Here is a 23,262-nt window from a genome sequence, read left to right as displayed (position 1 = left end):
CCCAGTCCTGTCAAAGTTGATATAATTGGTGTAAAAACATCTCCAAAAACTAACAGTCCGAAGACAAACATTGATAATAGTAAATCAAAAACACTGTCACAACAAACTGTGTCAACAAATGTTAATTCAAATAATATGAAAATAATATGAATTGACTATCTTATTGTATTTAACTTTCTATATTAATAATTGATTTATAATACTAATTAAATAATTAGACTATAACTTTGTTAACATAACTACTATAAATATTTAATTTAAAGATAACTTAAATATAATTTAATAAATACTGTAAATAAATATATTACTTCCTAACTACAATATACTACAGTATAGTACTCATTAAAAAAAAACTTTAATCTATTGTAATAATAAATAAAAAAATAAACGATCAATAATTGATCCAATTTTCAAAATTTTTTTATTAAAAATGATTTTTTAAAAAATAAAAAATAATAATATTTCTCTTTTATTTATAATATATAGTGTTATCAAAAATATTTTGATATGAAATACAAAAATTCTCAAAACTCATGAGAGAGAGACCTAACTATTATATTATTCACAACATTATGTTGAATACCCCTTAAATTAATATTGATTTGCATATTTAATAATAACTCTCATATGACTCCATTAATTAATAATCAATTTTAACTATACGTATAATAATACTGTTTAATAATAATGATAATAAATTGATTTTATGCGCATAGTTTGCAATAAACAAACTATTATAAATAGCAAAGGTTAAGATTATCAATCAAAATTTATAAATAATAAAAAATATTTTTATACTTAATATTTTGTATTATACACTATATACTGTAGTATTATTATATTTTTTTGTAATAATGGTGAACACACACTAAATTATATAATAAATTGTTTTACAATAATCTAAATATAAATTATTTGTGATTTTTATTTTTATTTTCTTTGAAAATAATAATAAAAATATAATACTGCAATATCATAAATATAAATTATATCATATTATAAGTATATATTGATTTATAAGAAAAAGTTTTTTTTAATAATAACCAAAACAAAACAAAATATCGAAATTAACTGATTTTTTTTCAAAAAATAAATTTAATATTTTATGCAAATTATAAGTCCAACGAAGTTATTTGAAAAGACCTCAACAAAAAACAATATGAAAAAATAAAATAACTTTTTAAATATATTATATGCTTAACACAAATTTTGCACACTTTATAATTCATAAATTTATTTTTGTTTTTTTTTTAATATAATTATTATGCTATTTTATAAACAATTAGTTTCATTAACTGTATTGTAAAACTGAAAATTTTTTATAAATTCGTATTATTTAAAAATTATTTTAAATAATATAATTATAAATTACTATCTATAATATTTTTTCATATTTCTAGTGTCAATACCAGATCTATATTATTGAAAAAAATATTGTTAATTGCTTTATTAATTCAGTGTAACATTTAATTATATTTAGTTTTGTGTCTATCAAATTAATAATAATATTAATATTATATTGACTTATATACTATCAATATATTTTAAACCAAATAAATGCAAATAAAAAAATTTTAAATATTAAATAAATATGATAATGATATAAATATATCCAAAATATAAAATGTTAGTATAATTACATATACCTAAACAGTATAAATAAATATTTCATGTTATTTGAAATAAATTTCTATAGAATTAAAGTAAATTTTTTTATTGATTGTCACAATTCCCGGCAAAGATTATCGATCGTATCGTAAGGAAAGTCATATAATAGAGTCTAACATAAGTAGACTTTAAGACACGGCTCTTAAGCTATCAATTGTTTGTTTGCCTTAGAGTATAGACTTACGCTTTAGTTATGAAAAAGTATCGACATTTAAGACAACAAACAAACAAACACAAAGTCATACAAACTCACACACACACAGTACATATAGACTACACACTAAATTTTTGTTTTTCAATGAATATTTATTGATAACATACTTAAAATGCTTTAATATAAGACACATTGAAATTCAAATTATACGAAATACTGTATATTTCTAGAATTAAATTATTTGAGTATACTGGATAACATATAAATAATACAATTTTGAAAGATTCAATAATAATAATATCAATCAATATCAATGATATAACTATTTTATTTAAATCCACTCAAAGTTTTTTTTACTACTCCATAAATACATATACAGTTTAACTTTCAATATGATAATTACTTTTATTTGAATAAACTATAATTTACTAATCTATTACTTACTTTAATAAAATAAAATACAATATGTATTATAAAAAAAAATTCAATTAATTCATAATTTATACTTAAATATTATAATATATAAAATATTCTTATATCTTGAAAACATTATTTGTCAGACAATCTATAACATATAAGAAAACACAAGTAGTATATTATGATTATATTAATATTATATATAAATTATTAATCTCAATGTTCTGTCATAACAATAAAGACACGACAGTTATGTCATATTATTATTATTATTATTATTAGCATAACTATAATAGTAATGTAGTTAACATCATGCAGTGTAGCAAAAAAAATTATATAAATTATTAAATATTATAAATTATCATAAATATAAGAGATCAAGTATTAAGATTTTAATAATGTTGACAATGAATTGAGAGACAAATTTCAATATAATCCTGAATTAAATTAAGTTTCTTATGATAATAATAATATAAAAATAAGTAATCTCTCTTTATATTAATAAATTATTAACTGATATGAGAAAATACACTAATTAATATTTAATATATTTCATATACTTAATCATGAATTAACAATATTATCCAAGTTTCATATATATATAAATTTATATTCTGTAAAGTATATATGATATAAATTTATATTATACTACTGTATATAAGTTAAAGTATTGCATACTGTATTATATAAGTTACAAATATTAAATATAAGCATATAAATCGTGATTTTAAATATATATAAAATATAAAAAAATGACAACAACAAAAAAAACAACAAAAAATGTAATATATTTTCAATTTACAATACACATGAATACAGTATAAACTATATATTATAATATAGGCAAATGAGTTTAGCCATAAAATGTGTAATACGACTACTCCCGAAAAAAACAGTTATATACCATATCTATACAGTATTTTATTTATTTATTTTTTGCTGATACGGACATGAATTTTAAATATACAACTTTTTATGTGATATTGTATAATATAATATAAAATATTTCCATGAATTCAAGTGTATAAAAAAAAGAAAAAAGAGAGATTAGTATCACACAAACTTATGGTAACATCAAAATAAATAAAAAATATTTAAGATATATACTGTATATGATATAAGTTAAACAAAAATCTATTTAAATTTAGATTAATAAAATACAAATACACAAAAAAAACTTTAAAAATATAATCCATAGTTTAAAAAATATACTTTTTATAATAAAAAAAAATAAAATACAAATACATTGTATAATAAAAAAAACTTTTTTTTTTTGAATCCGTTTAATCACATCTTTATTTTTTGTTTTGTTTGGTTCACAAAACTGTTTTAAATTCATTAAAATCAATATTCAATTTACAATATAAATCTTTAAAGGATTAGTTGTGTAAAGCTATAAAAACTCAACACAAAATACTCGGATATTTTTTTTAATATTAGAAAATTTGTTGATTTAAATAATTTATCGATTTATTCGAATTAAACTTTTGTATTATATTTATTATATATATATATTATATTATATTATATTAACATATATATTTAAAAAACTTATTAATAAAATATATAATAAAACTTGTAAAACAACTATCGAAATACAACGATAATACTATAATAATATAAAAATTAACTTTATTTAAACATAAGATCAATTTTATTCACAATTCAACTGAAAAATATGACAATTTGAATGATTGCTTTGTTATGTTTTGAACAGTTAGATAAAAATGAGTACTAATCCTCTATATAATAATATAGTGTATACGGTATATGTTTGAAACATTGCAATTTCGGGTCAGTTTTTTGTTGTTGTTTAATGTCTTTCATTACTTCCATTGCATATATATTGTATATATACAGTATATATATCATACCTTTTTATCACTTTTACAAAACAATATTTTTTTTGACCACTAAATATCTGTTTGTGTATGTGTTTAGTACTTTCTATAATGAAAAGTCATTTAATGTACACATAAAAAGTAATGACTTTTATCGGCAAAAATTCAGGTCAAATACAAATGGCTTTTGTTTATATATATATATATATATATATAATTTATATACTGTATATACAGTACACACAAGAGATATCATATAGTATTATATTTTGTTAGAAGAAAATGTTTAGACAACAAACAAACAAAAAATAAATAACAGAAAAATAAGAGATAGTATAACATACCTGTGCTGTCTGAACGAAGACACCGACCAATTGTCGCTTTGATAGCCATCGCCAGACACTACCGATGCGTTATCAATGGTCTCGTCATTAGCGGTGGTCATCAATGGACTATCGCTAACATTATTGGGCAACTCGTCCGGACTCGAGGACGACGACGGACTGCTTATAGACATGACGTTCGGGTCGTCGCCAGACTTACCGCCAAATCCACTGTCTGTAACATCGTTTTCGTCGGGAGACTGGACACTATCGCCTGTGTTTTGTCCGCTTGTTTTATTGACGGCATTATTATCAACAACTGATATATTTATAACAATAAAATAATAATAATGTAATCAATTAAAAATATTATTACAACTAAAAAATAATTATCGTAAAGTATTTGCAATTAATTTCAAATGTTTTAGTTTTAGTTTTTTTTGTGCAAAAACCATAGATTTGAAAAATTGTTTTTTACCAACAAATGTTACTAAATTTTATTTATTTTTCTTTAATTTTATTTTATTTACATTGTGTTAAATGTAGTGTAGTGTATAAACATTTTGTTTAATGTATAGTTAGACAAAATTATTAGTTTTAGTAATTTAGTTATAGAAACGTTTTTATTTATTTTATTTATTTATTTATTTTTAATATAATGTAGCTGTAAATGTAGTGATGATATTATCATTTTCTCAAAGAGTTATTTTTTAATAATAAATAATAATATATAATAAAAAGTTTTTCTTAGCTATTATATCCCGGTTTGTTATAATAACACTAATAATTATAATAATGTGTTTGCAATCATAAAACAAAATTTAAAAAAAAATAAATACATAAACCATTTTAAAAATTATTATATTATTTTTTATTGTTTTTAATTTAATAGTTAGTTTGTATATAATAATTTTCAACAAAAATAAAAACAAATAAATGACATTTTAAAGCATCGACTAAATTATGATTATTATACGGATTTATAATTATATAAATATCAGCCTAACGTTGGTATTATTGAAATCGTGATCGACTGCCGAAACGGCAAACTTAGAAAATTAAAAAAAAAACTTTAATTTTATAATTAATTTTCATTTAATACTATTTGTGTTATTATTATTAAAAAAGTCGTGTCTTATTTTTTTTATAAAAAAAAGTCTCCAAATAATTAAATTCGAATTCATTTTTAAATAATAAATAATTTTTGTTTATAACTTTTTATTAGTTAATTCAATTATTTGTTACCAAAACCAGTGGGTGAGTGAGTGAGTGAGTAAGAGAGAGAGAGAGAGAGAGAGAGAAAAAAAGAGAGAGAGAGACCAACAATTGATGATTACAAGTATTATCCAATTGTTATTGATCAAATAATAAATTTAACATTTTTGTTTTTTAACTTTTTTTATATTAAATAAAAATAACATAACTTAATTTTTTTTGCACTAAACAATCTCAGAGCACAGATAGTTCATAGACTAACTAACTAAATATACAATGTGTGTAACCCATCATAAATTTATATCAAATACAAAATAACTACAATATACTGTATTTATTATTAACTCAATAGATATATTATTGACTAAATTGTATAATATTTAATTTATAATGTATAAAACAGTTATAAATCAAACATTTGTATGATATAATAGTATATATTGTATTTATCTGTTTTATGTAACACGAAATATCAATTTTTAAAATAAAATTTTGTAAAATAAGAAATAACTTTTGAAATAAAATATTTCTATACTGTATATTAAATAAAATATCAATTTTTATTAATAAATTGGCAGCAAATTTAAATAAAAAAAACTTTAAAATATTATGATTAATACAATAATATTGAAGATATTTTTGATGTAAATACTTAAAAAAAATATTTTACTATTTTATGCCTTCAAGAATAGTACTCAATATTTAGTATCATAACTATTACATATTATGACATGTTTTATAGCTATTTATATATATATATATATTAATATATACTGAATATACTTATATATTATATAGACATAACGAGATAAGGACATTTAAAACTTATCTTTTTTAGTTATTTTAATTGTTAAATAATTTTTAATTAATATGTTATTGATTTAATCTCTAATAAAAATTATTATTAGTATTATTATTATAATTATTAAAATAAATTTAATGAATATAATGCTAAAATTAACCCAAGATCATGAAAGGCAAATTATGTAATAGTTGGTACACGTATATAATAAAAAGTTAAAACAAATATATACTGTAAGTAAAATATGATTATTGACGGACTCGCCCGACGGCTATTTTAAAATAATGAGATTTTTTTTATTATTTAATTTAAGATTTTAATAAAACACTTTAACATATACTTCATGTACAATATATATATATATATATATGATATATTTATGCTGTATATGATATTACAACATTTTTACGACTTACTATACAATATCTTTATAAAAATTATTATTATTATTATATGCAGTCATTATATTAGATGTTATATAACAAAACATAGCTTTAACTATAAGGAAAAACATATATAATTTATGCGCTGTTAGCCTATCGTTAAGAATCCAAAGAGAAATGTGATGAAAAACACAGCGAAACAAAAAACTAATACAAAAAAAATCTTAATTTATTTCTACAATAACTTTGCAATTGATTTCGTGAATCACTTTTAATGAGTTACTCACTCATTAAGTTTAGACTAAAAAAAATCATTTTCAAAGGTTAGTTACATTTTAGTGAGTCTATACTATACACTATTACATTATGGTCTGAGTATGTTAATAACCATTGTTTTATAATTTGATTTACGGTATATATTTTTTTGGGCGCTCATGAATCACTTTTATTTTAGTTATTTGATATATTATCGATAACAGATCAACAACAACAACACTAATGGTATGACCTATTGTTAGTATGGTATGGACTATGGTTTGGGTTATGGTATGATAGTTTGGTTGCGACCGCTCTATCATTAATCGACTCTAAACCCGAATCTTTAATATCGTATATATGGTTATAACAATTGCCAGATGTAGTGTTTAAACATAACTTTTAGGTTAAGTTTAACTTTAGGCAACTCTCATATACTATAAGTTATAACTGACCAGATCTATATCTATATATATATATATATAGACTAAACTATACATAAGATATAAATGGATAAAACTTGAACCATTGAAAACACATTAAGAAGTAGATTTGGTAATAGTAGTAGTAGTAGTGTAGGCGAACCTACAATTTCAATGACTCCCTGATCTTTAATACCAAATAACACAGTTGTGGTACTGACACTAAACAGTGTCATTGTATAGTATTTTACTTATAAGTTTGACGCAATGATAAGCAAATTATAATTTTCAAGTCATTTTTAAAATCACTGCTAAACCAGTGCTTAAAATAATTACTGGTTTCACATAAAACTATTTGTTAGTAGTTTTATTTAAGCTTTTCATTCACTGCGATTGACGCCTCCTTTTTTTGCTAACTGACCCTACATTTGAACTATTTTATTGTCTAATGCTTTTATGCAATCACTAAATTTCAATGGATTTTTGTTGTTGTTAAATTTCTATCTAAATTTCTATCAAAATAAATTTAAAAAATCATTTATTAAATTAAAGGGTTTTTTTTGTTATAAAAGATTATATACACTAAAACTTCAAATATTTAATATTAATTAAATACTTTAAAAGGATTGTCGTTTTTTAGAAATAACATTTGATATCTGTTTCATTATTTTATTTTATATTTTAATATTTATTAAACTTTATATTTAATATATTGTATATATTTATATAAACTTTTTATTATAAAAAATAATAGATTTATTTAACTGGTATTTGATTATTTGAGCTCTTATTTTAGTTTTATTAAATATTAAATATATAATTATTACTGAATATTTGATTTAAAAAATCCATTTATTTTGCTTATCTATTTAAAATACTTTCATTTATTTATATTTAAATCAACAAAAACAACAAAATGAAATTAACTTTAATTGTTAGCATTATTAAAATCTGAGTTATATTTATCATTTAAAATGCAAAGTTTCACATTTGATAATACAGTATAATGTCTAAAGTATATACACTGTACAGTCATTTATTCCACAAATTTCTTTAGACATTATATTAAATTTACTGTACTATATATTTATGAAAAATACAAACATACCTTCATATAAATATTTTATAGTAAAATATATAATTTAACAAAATATTAGGTGTTTAAAAAAATCAAATAAAAATATTTAAAAAATAAATTATTAATAAATTATTGAATAAAACGCTAATTTAAATCATTTATTAAAGTTATTTCCTCAATATTTTATATAAAACAAGCATTTACTAAATGCCAACTCATTATTTAAATTATTATTATAGTTATTAACAAAATGAAACTAAAAATACCGACTCTTATTTTATTCAGTGTTTTATTTAGATTTGAAATGATATTTATTAAAATATTTATCAATATTTTATTCAAAATGATATGATAGGAATTTTCTAAGTAAAACTATTTAAATTGTTTATATATTTTATTTTATTAAAAACATTTGCTTATAATTTTCAATTATTATGATTTCCTTAAAACTATTAATAAAGTTTACTGACGTTATGTTTATTAAAAAACATAAATATTTGGTAAAACACTTGAAAAAACTTATTACATATCGTAGTTATGAATATATATTAAATTTATATATATATATATATAATAAAAAAAGCTTATGAATACCTGATTTTTTGCCGCAATTATTATTATTGTTGTTATTATTGCTATTATTATTAATGTTATTATTGTTATTATTGTTATTATTATTAATATTTTTATTTTTTGTGTTGCTTTTCAAATCGTTTAAGATCTCTATCAGAGTGAGATATAAATACAGTATAAATATTAGTGGAAAAAAACAAAAGTGTTATTTCAAGTCATAAGTTATTAAATGTGATGTAAAAGAGATTTAAAGGTCAGTTTCCAAAGGGATATACTGTATATATACTGATAATAAAGCGCTTACCGGTTCCGTCCCTTAGTAGCAATAGTGTACGGGAGCCGTCCCGGCACAGAGTCTTATAGATGAGATCCAATGGATATCCGGGTAAATATGTATGATATAGGGCTACGACAGCGTGTAATAGCTCTGACGGTGCCGTCAACTATAAAAGGCACGGATTTCAACATATTTTTGTGATTAAATTTCATGAATTGAAATGAATTTATTTTATTTTTTAGTTTATAATGATTTTTGGTGTGTTTTAATATTTTTGTTGCTATTTTGTATAAATTTTTTTAGTTTAGTGTGTATTCTACGTATACTGTTATTAAACACAAACAAAAGTATTGTACAAAAAAATAAAATAAAAAATTTCAAATTACTTTCATATGAAATGTGTGCTTAAAAATCGCTTTAAATAAATATTAAGGGATAAGTCAAAAAAAGGAGTAAAATTTTATTGTTTTGTTTGATGTGTTTTTTTCAGAAAAAAAGTATTTTATTTGTATTTATTTGTTACTCAATGAATATAAATCATACATAAAAACTCAGTACATATGTGTGTTTTGATGAGATATTAAAATAAATGAAATGCATTGCAATAAAAATAAATATAATAATAATAATACAAATAAAAAAATAATACAAAATAAAAAAATTAAATTTACAAACATCAATTTAAATATACTTAAAAAACTTAAAAATAAATAAATAAAACATATGTTTTGTAATGATATTTATGATGTTAACAGTAGTGGTACGCTATATCTAATATATCACTTAAATGATAGTCTCTTAGATTTTAATGAAAATTAGTTAATGAAAAAAATTACATAATATATGATAAATCAAAAGTTCATTTTGTAAATATTTATTTTTTTAAAACTTTTGTTTCAATGAAGTATTCAATTCTAGCAAAAATTAAAAGACAAAATAACTTTTTTTTAAATATTAAATTAATGACAATATTATCTTAAATTAAAATTAAGCAAATTATTTCTTATAATTAAATTTGAAGTTTTTTTTTGTTAATTCAACAAAAAAAAATTGAAAAATAATAATAATGAATAATCATTTTTTCATAAAAAATTTTATAACATTATATTTAAATTTTGTGAATTTTTTTTTGTTATTTATTTAGAAATTCACGTTTTTATATTATATTTTTTTTGTTGACTTTAAAATTATTTTCTAACAAACACTTGACAAAAATTACAATTTTTTTTGGATACGGAAATATTACTATGTATTTAATGCCAAAAAGTCTTAAATTTTAACACATTTATCCAATAAATTTTTAGTTTCCAACTTTTGTAGACATTTTATTTCATTTATTTTCTGTAAATCTGTTTAATGGATAAATTTTCGGAAATAGTCTACAAATTTATATTGATACTGTTATAACATTATGTTATTGCTGGATAATATAACTTAAATCTTTTTATTTATTTTTTTATACTTGCATTCACAACAAATAATAACACAAAAAAAGTTGTTATTTTTCTCCTTTTATTTCAATCCTATGATTTAAGTGTTTTCCATGAAAAATGCAATAATTTTTTATTATTTATGTATTGCTTTTTTTATATAAAAAGTATAAACTTTTTAAATGTAAGAATACAGTACATAGTATATGCATTTTTCGTGTCTAAACAGTTATCATATATATATAAATTTATATATACTGTATATACTATATATTGTTTTATATATATTTAGTGTTTTTTATGTAATGTATATAAAAATCGTGTAAAGAAACAGTTTTATCATCAATACATTTGTACTGTGATTATGAGTATTCACATGTGTTGGCCATTTCTTTAGCGGTAATAAAACATCAAACATATCACAAATAATGCCAATTGAAGACAACAACAACAGTATAGTCAGGAGATGTGTTTTACACCCATTTGTCTGATGCTGTGATAATAATGGATGTTATTATGGCTGTGATTATTATGGCCTACAAATTGCATGTCAGTGTTGGTGTGTCTGTTTGAATGGAGGGATGCCATCAAATATTTATATATATATATATATATATATATATATATATGTTTTGGTATTAAACAAAATAATCAAAAATATAATAACAATAGTAATAGTAATACTATAGTAATACCCTTTCTATGTATAACAGTTCAAATTGACAATACATGTAATCTTTTAAATATGAAAACTTTTAATATAAATTGCAACAAATATATAAAGTATATAACTTTAAAGAATATATTAATTTATATTCTATTAATTATTTATATATTCAAAAAACAAATAATATTTATAAGATTTGTACTTTTCATTTGTAAAATTTATATTTTATCCCATATTTCAAAGGATAACATAATCTTATGCTTGAATTTATGATAAAAATTGAATTTACAATAAAAAGATTAAAATGTTGTACACAAACTATAAAAGCTTAATAAAAATGCTAATAATATATATTTATAAAATTATCATAATTTATATATAACAACATTTTAGCAATGTATTTCAAAAAATAATAAATTAAGAAAATATCTAATAAATATGTACTAGTTATTTAAAATTAAAAAAATATATGAAAAATCTTACAAAATTATAAAATTATATTAATATATATTATAAATTCATTAAAAACAATATATCACTAATTAATAATTTAATATACTGTATTATAGAAATATTTTGTTATTTAGTTTATAATTACCATAAAATTTTAATATAAATTTTTCACAATAATAGTATATTATTGAATTGCTAATTATATGTATAAATTTTTATTAACTAAAAATAAAATTTATTAATTATTTTGAAAGTAAAATCTAATTTTCAATTTTTATGCAAATTTTTATGTTTTGTAAAACACTTTGATTATAACATAAATCAATTTACTCTTAACTTTAATACAAAATTTTCAGTTTATTCAATGAATACATTAAATATTATAAATTCAAAAAATGGTTTTTTAAATGAAATTTTTGAAAATTATTTTTATTTCTAATACCACACACATACATGTGCTCTGAATCTATACTTTACATATTATACAAACACACACACACACAAAGAGAGAGAGAGAGAGAGAGAGAGAGAGAGAGAGAGAGAGAGAAAGACTTAATAAATTAATATATTTTATAAAATAATTAATAATTCTTACATTCATTAATATTAGCATAACTTTTATATTAAAAAAAGAGATTTTAAAGAAATTATGTTTTCAATTGTTTTCATTATAAAAATGAATTATAAATCACAGTCTTTTAATGAGAAAAATACAGTAGTTTTTTAAATATTTAATTGAATTAAAATACTAAGTTATTTATAAAAATCATCACATAATATGTTATATTTGATTTTAATAGACTTTAGTATTAGATTATAACAAAATTAAAATTATTATATTAACTATTATGTAATATTTAAGACAAATGACAAGTCAAATGTAAATAATATATTTTAATTATTTTTAATTAAATTATTTTTATTTACAGTAAAATAATAATTCATTGTCTATGTATTCAATGCATTGTATACTAAATAAAACAGATTATTTGAATATAATGATATTAAAATCATTATTTATAATATTTTATTTAAAATGTAAATTTTGTAATTATTTATTTGTAAGCAAATATTTTTTAATTTAAAATAGATTAACTAGTAAAATAGTAAAATTAAATAACAATATTTTTAATAATCATAAATTAATTTTAATATAAAAGTTTTTAAAATTAACTTCAATGTAGACACCTGTCATCATATATTTATAATTAACTAAAATGCAAAAAACATAAAGTCGTCGCATGTATAATGAAATTACTGTTAATTACATAAATAAATCTAATTATTATTATTATTATTATTACTACCACTGTGTCAACTCATTCATTAAAATTAACGTCAAAAACATCGTTAATATATAAATTCAATTATATTAAAAACATTTTTTGGGATTGAATTTTGTAGCCAAAAAATTATGCATAATTTTTGCCTCAAAATATAATATACCATATAATTATCCAGTATTACCAAAACATTTTTAATATTACCTGCAAATGACATATTGTATTTTTATATAAAATATTATCCAAATATTTTTTTTATATAATGTTAAATCGATATTCCGGGAAATAAAAGCATTTTTTGTTTGTTTTCTAGTATTAAAAATTGTTATACATTGCTGGACACAAAATACTGTATTTAACACATAATACTGTATTACAATATTTTTGACAATATTTTTGTATATTTTTTTTGTATATTTTTTGTATATTTTTTGTATATTTTTTTGTAGACGTCTACTTCTAAGTCAGCAAAATATAATATACTGTAAATATTAATATAAATTATTGTTTTTTTAAAATCTAGCTATAATTTCATATTTTATTTATTTTTATTTGTTATAGTTGTAAATTTTGACATTTAAAAAAATATACAAAAAAAACTAAACTAAATCATATATTATAGTACTATAGTTGTATAATCAATAGAATTATTTTTTTCAATAATAATAATAATAATAGGTTAATGACAAAATATTGATAAATATTGTATAAATTACTAGACAAATAAATACAAATAAAATTTAATTATACTAATATTATTTGCTTATTAATCAATTTTTTCAGTTTACAAATATTATTGTAAATGAAATTGTATATACTATTACTTGAAAATATAATCCAATAAGTTAGTAAAAAATACTATATAATTGTATGGAATATCACTTATTATATTATATAATATCAATAAAAAAATTTGAGTGTTATATTGATTTGTTTATTGAAATCTAATGGTACCTCACATATGGCATATATAGAGTATTAGTTAATTTATTCAGTACTTTATTATTATTAGATATTTATATTTATTATATAATAACAATATTTATTTATTAACCAATAGTTTTGCTCATTTATTATTCATTTTAATATTTGAAGAAACAATAAAAAAATTAATTATCAAAATGAGTAATCGATTTACAATAATGAGACATTGTATGTATTAATTAATTATTATTATTGTATACTATAATTTTGAAAAATTAATTGATACAAAAAATAACTAATATTATATAATACAAATTTATTTATAAAAAACATAATAATTATTGATTATTAAATTTTGATATAATTACTATAATTGGTATGTATTTTTGAAAAAAGAAAATAAGTTTCATTAATCATATGATAAAATAAATAAATATCATATAATACTGTACAGTATTTGACATCAAATATGTAATGTAAATAACACCAAAAAAATTATTTTTAGTAATATTGAAATTATAAACACTAATAAAAATAATAAAAAATTTAATTTAAGTAAAAATAATAATAATATATACAGTATTTACTTAATGTTTCAAATAATATACAGTATATAGCAATATATAAATTGATAATATATACATATAAATATAAAACTAAAACAAATTTCATGTAAATGCTATGTCATAAACAAAGAAATTTGTATTTATTTTCTCTAATATTCTCTATAAATATACCAATAAATACCAGACAAACAACTGTCCCTCAAAAATCATTTTTATTATAAATTTATATAATATATATATATTCAGTATATACAATATATTTATTATATAAAATATATTGTATATTGAATGGTCAATAAATCAATTTTTTATGCAAAACATTTTAAAAAGTATTTGTCTATACGTTTATATTATAATTTATTCAAAGTCATTAATTTTATTTGTTATATCATACATACTGTATATACTTTATATATATATACAATACAGTTGTTGTCTATTTATTGTAATCGGCTATTTATCTTAAGCACGAAAACAAATTTATTGTCCACTTTTGCTATGCTGTCAATTGGTTTGTTTTTACAACGAAAAAATAAAGTAAAAAAAATAATAACAAAAATACACTATTGTCTATTAAAATATACTGTAAAACTAATATGTATATATTGAAAATATCACTTTAGCTATATTATTATTATTATTATTATGTATTACTACTGAACTGTTATTATTATTATTAAAAACCATTTCAATGCACTTGCAGTTTGAATGGCAACAAATAAATAGCTTTCATGGAAATGGCCATAAATTTGAAAGTTTATGGCAAAAGTGACCCAAACTATTGGTAATTCTCTTTAATAATAATACTCTTGTAATAAATCATAAATTTTTTAAAAACTTTCTCCTATTTTATGAAAGTATTTTTTATTTTCTTTGTTTAGTTTTTTCTAACCAATAATATTTCGTATCAATAATAAGAAAAATTTTAAAGATTTATCAAATATATATATAAATTATGATATAAGTGTTAAACATTTATCCATATTATAGCTTTTTTGTAAGTTAATGGGTCTAAAAGTTTGAAATAAGTATTTGCTAAATAACTTGAAAATGTCAACTTAAATATATATAATATATATACTGTATATTATATTATTAAAAACTTAATTAACTATAATATTAGGTATTAATACTCAAACTTTTATATGAACATTATATACTGTAATACAAATTGTTTTATTTTTGAAAAATTATTATTTTTATAAATGACAAAATTATTTAACAAATAGTGCTATAAATTATTATATAAAATTTTGATCACATTAAAACATATATTACATTTTATTGTGTTTGTAATTTACTGGCAAATATGTAACATTTGGATGATATTAAAGCAAAATATTTATTATTTATTTTATACATATGTATTATATAATGGTTACCAAAACAATATTTATATAGTCTATAAACACAAACATTTTAATAGAATTATTCATCAAAATAAGTGATCCATATATTGTATGTCTATGTGATCTACATTTTGTTAGTCAACTAATTTTGTCCAATAGTTTACAACATTAGACTACAGTTATGTCTAAATTATGGTCAAAACAACAGTATAATAAAAGATACATTTAGTTTGATTGACTTTATTAATGATATATACTTATAAAATCAATATCACATTGAGATGCGTATATTCAAACAATTGAATAATAAAATCAAAAATATTTTTTTAATTATACTTTTTTTAAATAAGGTGTTTGTGTGTTATAACAATAAAAGGAAAAAATTGTCAGTTTTTATGGACAGTTACGTGACTTTAGAAGATTGTGTAGTCGGACACAAACCCAGAGCTCATATGATTTATTATAGCAATTGCATTGAATAACACATTATTAAAACCAATTTATTGGTAATAATTTGACAAACAAATTGTTTATAATAATAATAATATTTATTATTATTATTGACCTATATTTTAAACAATTTAAACTTTACTATGGTTTTATTAATTAAATTTCAATAATAATCAATTAATATTTTTATATATTAAATATTAGTTTATTTCCTACTGTTTGTCAAATCTTTTGAAACCTATTTTGAAATAATTAAGATAAATATGAAAATACATTATACAATTGATTGATAAAAAATTGCTGACATTCATAATACTCTAGAATTTTATTTTCTAATAAAAAACAACAAAATATTTTTCTTACTTTTATTTCAACTATTTTTTTGTTGCTATTATTTGGTGTTGATTTGCATGAAATTGGCGTTTATTTTGCAGAGAGTTTAATATACAGTAAAATGGTTTTTTCATTTCAATATTCATTGCCCTTTTACGGCTAATCAACATTAGAGGGACCGTTAGGTTTAAAAATTAAAGTCAACGATGCGTTTTGACTCAAAACGTTTTGCATAACAATTAGTTGACATCAATTCAAATATAGTTATATTTTTGTGATAAATGTTATTTAAAAAATAGAAATGTGTTAAGAGTTAAATGTATAAATATAATATTTTTTTAAAAGAATAAATGAATAAAATATTTATTAAACTATTATGACATTTGTTATCAAAATTAAACAATTATTTTGAAACTAAATATTTTTTTCATAGAGAATTTCATGAATTTATTTAATTAAAATTTTTGTTTAAATATTATAGTATATTTGAAATAATTTTTATAACTAATGTTTGCATAATTTTTATCATAACTAATAAAATATTAATTTTACTGTAGTTTATATCATAATTATCATTCTGTTATATAAATTATTATTATTATCTTTTTCTAAAAAATTTAAAGATTTTATTGTATCATTTATTGTAATGTATTAATAAATAATTCAGTATTAATAAATTATTATATTTCCAAAAATATTTTTATGTTATTATTTATTTGACAATAAAAATGGTAAACTTTATATAATATATTGTATTTTATAGAGTTTAATATTAAAACTATAAATAAAATTCAAAATAAATACAATATATTATTATTATTATTATTATGATAAACATATAACAAAATAATTTTCTCAAATTCACCGGAAAAGGTGGTAACCTATTAAAGTATATTAATATTACATAATATCATAGTATTTATTACACTAAATATAGCCCAATAATAAAATAGCAAATGAATGAGTTTATGAATTAATTGTTAGCCAACAAAGTACTATATTATAATCACATATAAAAATATATATTTCAAACAATATAACATTTATGCTATTTTATAATACAGTATAACACTATAATGTTTGGACATTCAATTAAAATAAAAGCTAAACTGAAAGTCCAATTTGATAAATGGCTAACATTTTTAATAATGAAAAAGACATTTTATATACCATACTATTCTGTATACAGTATGTAATGGATAGTCAATGGTCTGACTGATTACCAGTGCTATCAGTTATGGCTATTGTATTGTATTATTATTATTATAACGTAATGGTCATGAAAATGATCCGCAAATTTAGTGAACGTGTTTTCGGTGCCAAACATATTATTAAATGTGTAGTAAAAATACTGTATTATTATTATTATTATGATAAATATAATTTTTTTGTTATATATATATACAGTTTATACTTGTACTGTATAATACTGTACATTAGAATAGCGATATAATCAATTCAATGCATTGGCACAACTAGTTTATCCATTGGGTATAAATGTATTATACAGTACAGTATTATATCGTATTTTATATATTGATATAACAAATGATGTTTTTAATTTTGTCGGTTACTAAATATTCACATAATTTTATGTAACATTTTTAGCACAAAATTGCATTGATTTTTGCATAACTTTCTTGATTTTATGGCATTTAATCATATTAGGGAAAAATAATTTTTGAATTTTATTTTTTGATGTTTTAGTTTTCCTAATATTAATATACTGTTATAATGTATATTATTAAAATCAAACACATGCTATTTATATATTATATTATATTTTTTTAATTATTAAAAATTGACTCTAGAGTTTATGTGAAAAGTAATTAATAAAATTTTATATATCTGTTATCTGTAATGTGTTTTTAAAAAATAAAAACTATATTAATAATGAAAAATAAATTATATTATAAAATATATAAATACTGTATTACACTAACTCTATATATTTAATATATCGTTAAAGAAATATAACTTATAATAAATTTTTTGATATAAATATTTCGTCAAAAATTTTATTATAATATTATATAAACACTTTTATTATATCTAACTTTTTATTTTTAATAATATTATTTATAATACTTTTTAATAATATTTATATGAAATTGTTATTAATAAAGTATTGATTTAAATTGTCATTTGTATTATAGATTATTTAATATGAATCATATATTAAAATTATATTCAGTCTGAAATGTAAATTATTTATGAATAATTTTAATAAAATGTTATTATCTTGTTTTCAAAAATTATTTTTTATTTATAAAAACTGTAATCATTTTAATGTCAATTAGATTATTAAGAATATATAATTTTATTATATTTATTAATATAATAAATATAAAACTTATATAAAAATTTTATATATGATAATTATCATATTATTATTTGTAAAAATAATAAATAATAACATTATTGATTGTTTAACTTTATTTGCATATTAAAAAAATTAAAATTATTTAATTTAATTATAATATTATATAAAATTTAAAAAAATGTTAAAAACATAATAAAAAGTTAACAATTCTAATGTCAAAATAATTTTCAACTATAAAAATAACATTGATATTTAATAAATACATACAATTTGCATAAAAAATATCTATAATAATGTATAAAATCTTTTTTTTTGCTTTTATTATGCCTTTTCAACTAAATTATGATTTATTTGACGCATTTCACGTAAAAAAAGTTGTTTTTTAAAAGTCAAATTAAACTAAGATTTATATAAAAATTGTTTCACACATTGTTGATAACAAATCATTGACTTATATCAAAATATATTTTGTGTGTACTATTATTATTATTATTATTATTAACATTATAAAAACCCTTCAATTTTTAGACATCAAAAATTGTGAAAATGAATTGTTAGCTATGAAATGATCCATAAAAATATTGTTGAAAAATGCGATCATTATTTCCAATATATTTATAAATAGTAAATGTATTTTTAAAAATAGCATTTAGCTATGTTTGCGATAAAAATGGCAATTTTTAAGCCACGTTAACCATAAGTTGTGGCCAATTAGTTATTTATCATAAATATAAATAAACTATATATAGCTTTTAAAAATCATCATTTTTAGTGATAATTATAATATATGTAATTAAGTTTTTTTTATTGTAAAATAATATTTATTTATTTTACTATTTTCGGATTTGAACTTAATTAAGAAATGGCAACTAATTTTTATTTATTTTATAAAATATTATCATTATTTTCATATCAATTTAAATGTCATATCGTACACTGTTTATTAAACTTCTAAGTATTAAAATACAATAATGTATTTTACAATTTTTTTTATTGCTATTGTTATTACATATCATTATATACTGTCATAAAATATTCAATTATAAAGTTTTATTCTATAAAAATGTTAAGATATGCTAAGCTTTTTGTCTAATATTTTGTTCATCTGTTGTCTCTTTTATTGTTAGAAATTTTAATATTAATATAATAGAGATTAACCTTAAATGTGATTAAAATGTCACTCAAAAGTCTTCAAAAAAGTTTCATAATAATAATTACTCGACTCATTTATAATCTATTTTATAAAATATCATATATTTCATATAAAAAAATTCATTTAAAATCTAATTATATAAATATTTTTTAAAAAATTATTGAAAAGAATCATTGAATGTAAATTAATATTTTATATTAGTTAATTAAAAATTTAATAATAATAATAATTTTTAAAATTTTTGAATATAAAGTTCATTATTTTATTATATCATAAAGTTAATTAAAATTATTAAAATTATCCCAATTTTTTCAGTTGTATAATATTTTCATCAAAATAACTTGATTACCATTTGAGGTTAATTAATTAAGTTTCATATAATAAGTTTCAATTTAATTAGTAATATTAATTAAATTAAATAATACAAATGCAAATAATATATATATAATACTAGTACACTACATACTACTTTATAGTATGTACTTTATATAAATTAGTAAATAATATACTAAATATTTACAATGTATTAAATATATAATAAAATATTTTGTAAAAATTAATTATTTTGAAATTAATTAATAAAAATAGAATTAGAAAAATTTGTTTTTATAATTTAATTTAGAAATTAATTTATATACATATTTTTATTTCAAAGATAGAAACTAGTTATTTATAAATTAAAAATATAATTTTTTATTAATATTAAATATAAGTTTACAACCTATAAGTTTTTTATTGTACTGATAATGTTATAGTTTTCATAATTTTTAACAAAATTAAAATATAAAACTGAATGTTTAAAATATAATTTATGATAAGAAATTTAAGTTATTAAATTATCCACAATTTTTTCTTATGTACAATAGTAATTGCACTTTATCAATTGTTTAGATATGACTATTATATAACATTAACAATAATATAGTGAAAGTAAAATTACAAAAAAATAATAAATTTAAAATAAATTAAATAAAATATATTTTATTATACCGAAAAATTTTTAAAATTTAATAAAATTAAATTATAAAATCTATTTATTTTTATTATAATTCTAATAGTAGTTCACAAAAAATTATTAAATTTGTTTTTAAATAAATAAATACTAATCAAGTTATAGAAGAGAAAAATTAAATTATAAAAAATATTTAAAATAACTTAACATAAAAATATAAAAACAAATACTTATATAATACACATTTAAAAAGCAAATTGCTTTATATTAATTTCTTTATTTTAGTGGACTAATTAATAATTTTAATCAATTGATAATTATTATGCTAATTTATTTTAATTTATATAAAGTATATATATATATATATATATATATATATCACAAATACATTATACAGTATCTAAACATTTCACTAATTTTATTTTTAGATTTACATTTTAATTAAAAATATGTAATTTAAAAAAACAAACCAAATAGTAATTAATTAATTAAATTGATGGAATATTTTAAGCAAATTTAAGTATTTTAAATTATAATGAAATAACATGTAATTAGCATATAATAAACTAAATTAGATATTTTTGTAATCAATAATATCTAATTATTTTCTTAAACTACTAGAAGTGATTCACATATTACGTTCCCATTTGGGGGAACTAGAGGGTGTCGAGGAGGGGAGGGGTAGAAACCTTAAGGACGTTCTCATTTAAATAATTTAATGAATTTAAGAGATTAATTTTTATGTGACACAATATATGAATCATCCCTTTATCTATTTCTTCTAATGTTTACATTTCTAATGTCTAAAACTTTATTTTATTTATTATAATTGTTTTTTGTCAATAAAAATCGATTATCAAAACAACAATAATTGATAAAATAACAGACAAAATACACAAATAGTATTTATTATTTGTTATAATCAACTAATAAACTATACCAGCATTTATTGATTGCTAGAAATACCCTTTTAATTAAATTAGTTATTATTTGTCTATAAATAAGTTTATTAATTGTATATTTCAAGTGAAATAAAAAATATTTTTGCAATAATTTTAATATTTATATAAAATTAAATTTATTACGCAATATATATATATATAATACTAATATTAATACTCGAAATGATTTATTAAATATATGTAAAATATCGTACATTATTAATAATCATGATTTTGCAATCCTATTATTATTATTATGTATACATACAGAATAGTAGATGTATTGAATTGCAAAATATTTAATAGTATTTATTTTTTACAAAAATTAATAATATATTTGGCGTACAAAGTATATCAAACAATTGAGAAATACTTCAAATCTAAAAAACACTTTTTATATCATAAGATAATTTTTACAAAAAAAAACTAATAATAATAATAATAATGTATGATATCTGTAAGCTATTATATTGTATATTATATGTTGAAATATAAACACTTTAACATTTTATGATAGCTTTTTTCAGACTATTGGATACTCTATTTTGGTAATCAATAGTTAGTTAGAAAAATAAGATAGACTTAAGAATTTTATTGTGAAAAAATAAAGTTTATATAAACTATATATATATTTGTTTGTTTCGTAGTATTATATTAGCGATTACTACTATACAGACTTTGACAAAACAAAATAAAAACAAAAATACTTAACAATACAATTCACTACATTTTGTTTCACATTATACTATATTTATAAATGTGTCACAAACTGATAGTGATATTTATTATTATTATTATTATTATTGTTTGACTCTGTATTTTCATTTTACTTACCGGATTCACACATACATAACACTGGTGTCAGATAGCGATTGTATAGTATGTCTCATTAAAAATGTCATTAAATATATCGGTAGTGCACTAAAAATATATTGATTGCACTCTTTTTTGAAACATATTTTAATTATAACATTAAACTTTAATTATGGTCTACAATAGAGTCCAAATGTGTACACTATATACAGTATGT

General features: G+C 18.4%; 1 protein-coding gene across 1 annotated transcript in view; it reads right to left on the bottom strand.

Moving 5' to 3' along the window:
* LOC128960385 (uncharacterized) overlaps positions 1 to 23,262 on the bottom strand; it is a 33,670-nt gene that overhangs the window by 4,870 nt on the left and 5,538 nt on the right. Inside the window, exons 3-4 of the mRNA XM_054306455.1 lie at positions 9,436 to 9,574; positions 4,425 to 4,722 (exon numbers count right to left, since the gene is read on the bottom strand). Of these exons, the coding sequence (XP_054162430.1) occupies positions 4,425 to 4,722; positions 9,436 to 9,574 (437 nt within the window). The remainder of the gene's footprint in view (positions 1 to 4,424; positions 4,723 to 9,435; positions 9,575 to 23,262) is intronic.

The sequence above is a fragment of the Oppia nitens genome, unplaced genomic scaffold (genome assembly GCF_028296485.1).
Source record: "Oppia nitens isolate AA-2021 unplaced genomic scaffold, nextdenovo-longstitch-racon4-pilon3 scaffold4_pilon_pilon_pilon, whole genome shotgun sequence".
Taxonomy (NCBI): Eukaryota; Metazoa; Arthropoda; class Arachnida; order Sarcoptiformes; family Oppiidae; genus Oppia; species Oppia nitens.
This window is presented reverse-complemented; position numbering and strand designations above follow the sequence as displayed.